At 66.7% G+C, this 2,463-nt stretch overlaps 1 protein-coding gene across 1 annotated transcript in view; it reads right to left on the bottom strand.

Moving 5' to 3' along the window:
* Window positions 1-12: 12 nt before the first annotated feature.
* The window catches only part of UAP1L1 (UDP-N-acetylglucosamine pyrophosphorylase 1 like 1), a 5,104-nt gene continuing 2,653 nt past the window's right edge, over window positions 13-2,463 (bottom strand). Inside the window, exons 5-8 of the mRNA XM_010863354.1 lie at window positions 2,165-2,452; window positions 1,442-1,627; window positions 827-893; window positions 13-371 (exon numbers count right to left, since the gene is read on the bottom strand). Of these exons, the coding sequence (XP_010861656.1) occupies window positions 288-371; window positions 827-893; window positions 1,442-1,627; window positions 2,165-2,452 (625 nt within the window). The 3' untranslated portion in view covers window positions 13-287. The remainder of the gene's footprint in view (window positions 372-826; window positions 894-1,441; window positions 1,628-2,164; window positions 2,453-2,463) is intronic.

Genomic DNA, 2,463 nt, shown 5'->3' with positions numbered 1-2,463 from the left:
CGCCGCCCCCTGCCGCACCGGCCTGGGCCCCACCCCAGTCCTCCGAGTCCCTCTGCCTCCAGCCTGGACGCCACTGCAGGAGTGAAGCCAGAGCGCCCCCAGGGACCCTGCAGGCCCGGGGTCACCCGGCTCCCAGGGCCCTGGTGGCGGGAGGCCTCCCACCCCTGTGGAGGAAGCCTGCTCCGTTCTGTGGTCTCCGGTCTGCAGCCAGAATCGCAGAGCAGCTCTCCTGCCTGGAGCCCAGGTGGGGCTGCATCCTGAGTCTTGGGCCCCAGGGTTGGCAGGGGTCAGGGCCGCAGCTCCCTGGCCATGGCCTCGTCCAGGATGAGTGGGGGCCGGAACTCGCGGCCTCGCAGGTACTTCTCCAGCCCCTGGAGACGAGCAGGTCGTGATGACCGGATCCCACCTCCTGGTCCACTGGGTGAGGCCCCAGGTCAGCCCGGAGCCAGTGAGAGGCAGGGCCAGAGAGGTTGCTAGGAGCGAGGGCTGGATGCCACCTCGAGCTCCCGGGCCTGTGCAGCCCTCCCATAGGGCTGGCCAGAACTGCCCACGGGAGGCACAGCGGGCTGTCCTCCCACTGAGAGGCTCCCACTAGCCCAAACCCCAGGCTCAGATGGACCTGCTTTGCCTTCCCCAGCCCCTCCAGGCTCCTGACAGCTCACTGCACCCCAGGTCTTGGACAGTCCTCTGCCACAGAGGGACCGCTGACCCTGCCAGTTGACCGTGGCAGAGCTGTGACTTCCCAGCCAAGCGTCCAGCTCAGCCTGCCCCGTCCAACCCCGCCACCCCAACCCCAGCAGAGCCCCCGCCGCCGGTCGGCTCTCACCTCTCCAGCGTATGACACCAAGGGGGAGATCTCACAGATGGCTGGAGGCTCTGCGCTGCCAGGCAGGCTGGGGGGTGCACTCTTCAGGATCAGTTCAGGGTCCTGTCCCAGCGCCCTCCCTGGCCCCACCCACCAGGAAGCCGGCCAGCCCCTGCCCACCCAGCGGACCATCCCCCACACCCGCAGCCCTCCTCCAGGCAATCTCCTCTTCCTCTGAACACGGAGCCCCGGACACCACCCCAGAACGACAGGCCCTGACTTGGTCTGGAAAATGCTCCTTGCCCTCTGCAGGCATCTCACAGCCTGGATAGCCAGATTCAGGAGGTGGCTGTGGGCAGTGGGGTGGAACCTAAGTTCCTATTCTTTCCCCACCCTAGAAAGTGACCTGCCTGCTGCTTTCTGGGTGCCCCGCCTGGGAAGATGCGGCCCTCACGTCCCCGGGGCCCTGAGCAACCTCGAGGACCGGGCACACGGCCACCTGCATTCAGTGTGGTGCCAGGGCAGAAGCCCCCACCCCAGCTCAGCAGCCATGACAGCAGGGCCCTGCAGTGCGGCTTGGGCTGTGACACCCTGACATCACTGTCCTTCGGGCCACACCCCGCTGCCCACACTCACCTGAGCTGCTCGGGGAGCTGGGCCCCGTGCACGTCCAGGAAGCGGGCGCCTGCCCGCAGGGCCCACCGGCAGTGCTGGGCAAGCAGGGCCCGCCGGGACGTGGAGGGGTTGTCCCTGTCGGCTGAGTCAGCGTTCTTGAGTGGGGAGAACTCCTCCTCCCGCAGCACTTGGAAGGCCATGAAGTTCCTGGGGGAGCAGGGGAGACAGCTGCAGACCCGACGTGCTGGCCCAGACGCCCTGGGCCCCGGCAGCTGAAAGCCAGGCCGGAGCGACACAGACTACGTGGGCGTCTGTTCTCTGGGCCCCCGAGCACGCGTGAGTCTTTGTTCCAAGACTCCGGAGCTATCTTTGGTCCTCTCTTCCCTCCCCTTCCCACCAGCCTGACCCCCAGAACCTGGGACCCCAGGTGGGGGCCACCTACCCTGGCAGCTCCAGCTACTTCCCCTGGAAACAGCTTCAGGGCCCCGGGCCAGGGCAGAGGGGGACTCAAGAGGAAGCACAGGTGTCCCCGCAAGTCCACAACCCCAAGGGCTCCGACCGCTCTAGACGCGCCCTCTGCTCCCACCCCAGGGACTGCTTCCTCTGGGCTTCTTGCACCAAAACCCTCCTGCAGCCCCCCAGCCCCCCTGCAATGGGCATGGCCTCCACTTCCCTGCCTGTTGGGCCTCAGAACTACCACCAGACGGGGGTGGGGGCAGGAACAAAGACAGCTTCTGCACTGACTTGGCAAACGGGAGCACGTCAAACACGAACTTCTCCATCTTGATCCCGTTCGGCTGCAGCGGCTTTACTGGGTTCCCGTGCTCATCCACACAGGGGACCTTCTTCACAGCCACGTGTGGCTGCAGCAGGGGCTCGAGCTCCCTGGGGATGCGAGGCCAACAGGAGGTAAGACGCAGTTCAGATGGGACACCTCGGGGCCCCAGCCTGCCTCCCGCACGCCTGGCCAGGTGAGGCAACTGGACAGACGGACACAATGGACACAGAGCAGTGAGAGCCCAGCTGAGCCGTCTCTGCTAGCC

The sequence above is a fragment of the Bison bison genome, unplaced genomic scaffold (assembly GCF_000754665.1).
Source record: "Bison bison bison isolate TAMUID 2011002044 unplaced genomic scaffold, Bison_UMD1.0 scf7180017858417, whole genome shotgun sequence".
In the NCBI taxonomy this organism is placed as follows: Eukaryota; Metazoa; Chordata; class Mammalia; order Artiodactyla; family Bovidae; genus Bison; species Bison bison.
The sequence above is the reverse complement of the archived record's forward strand: the minus strand, read 5'-3'. Positions and strand labels throughout refer to the sequence as shown.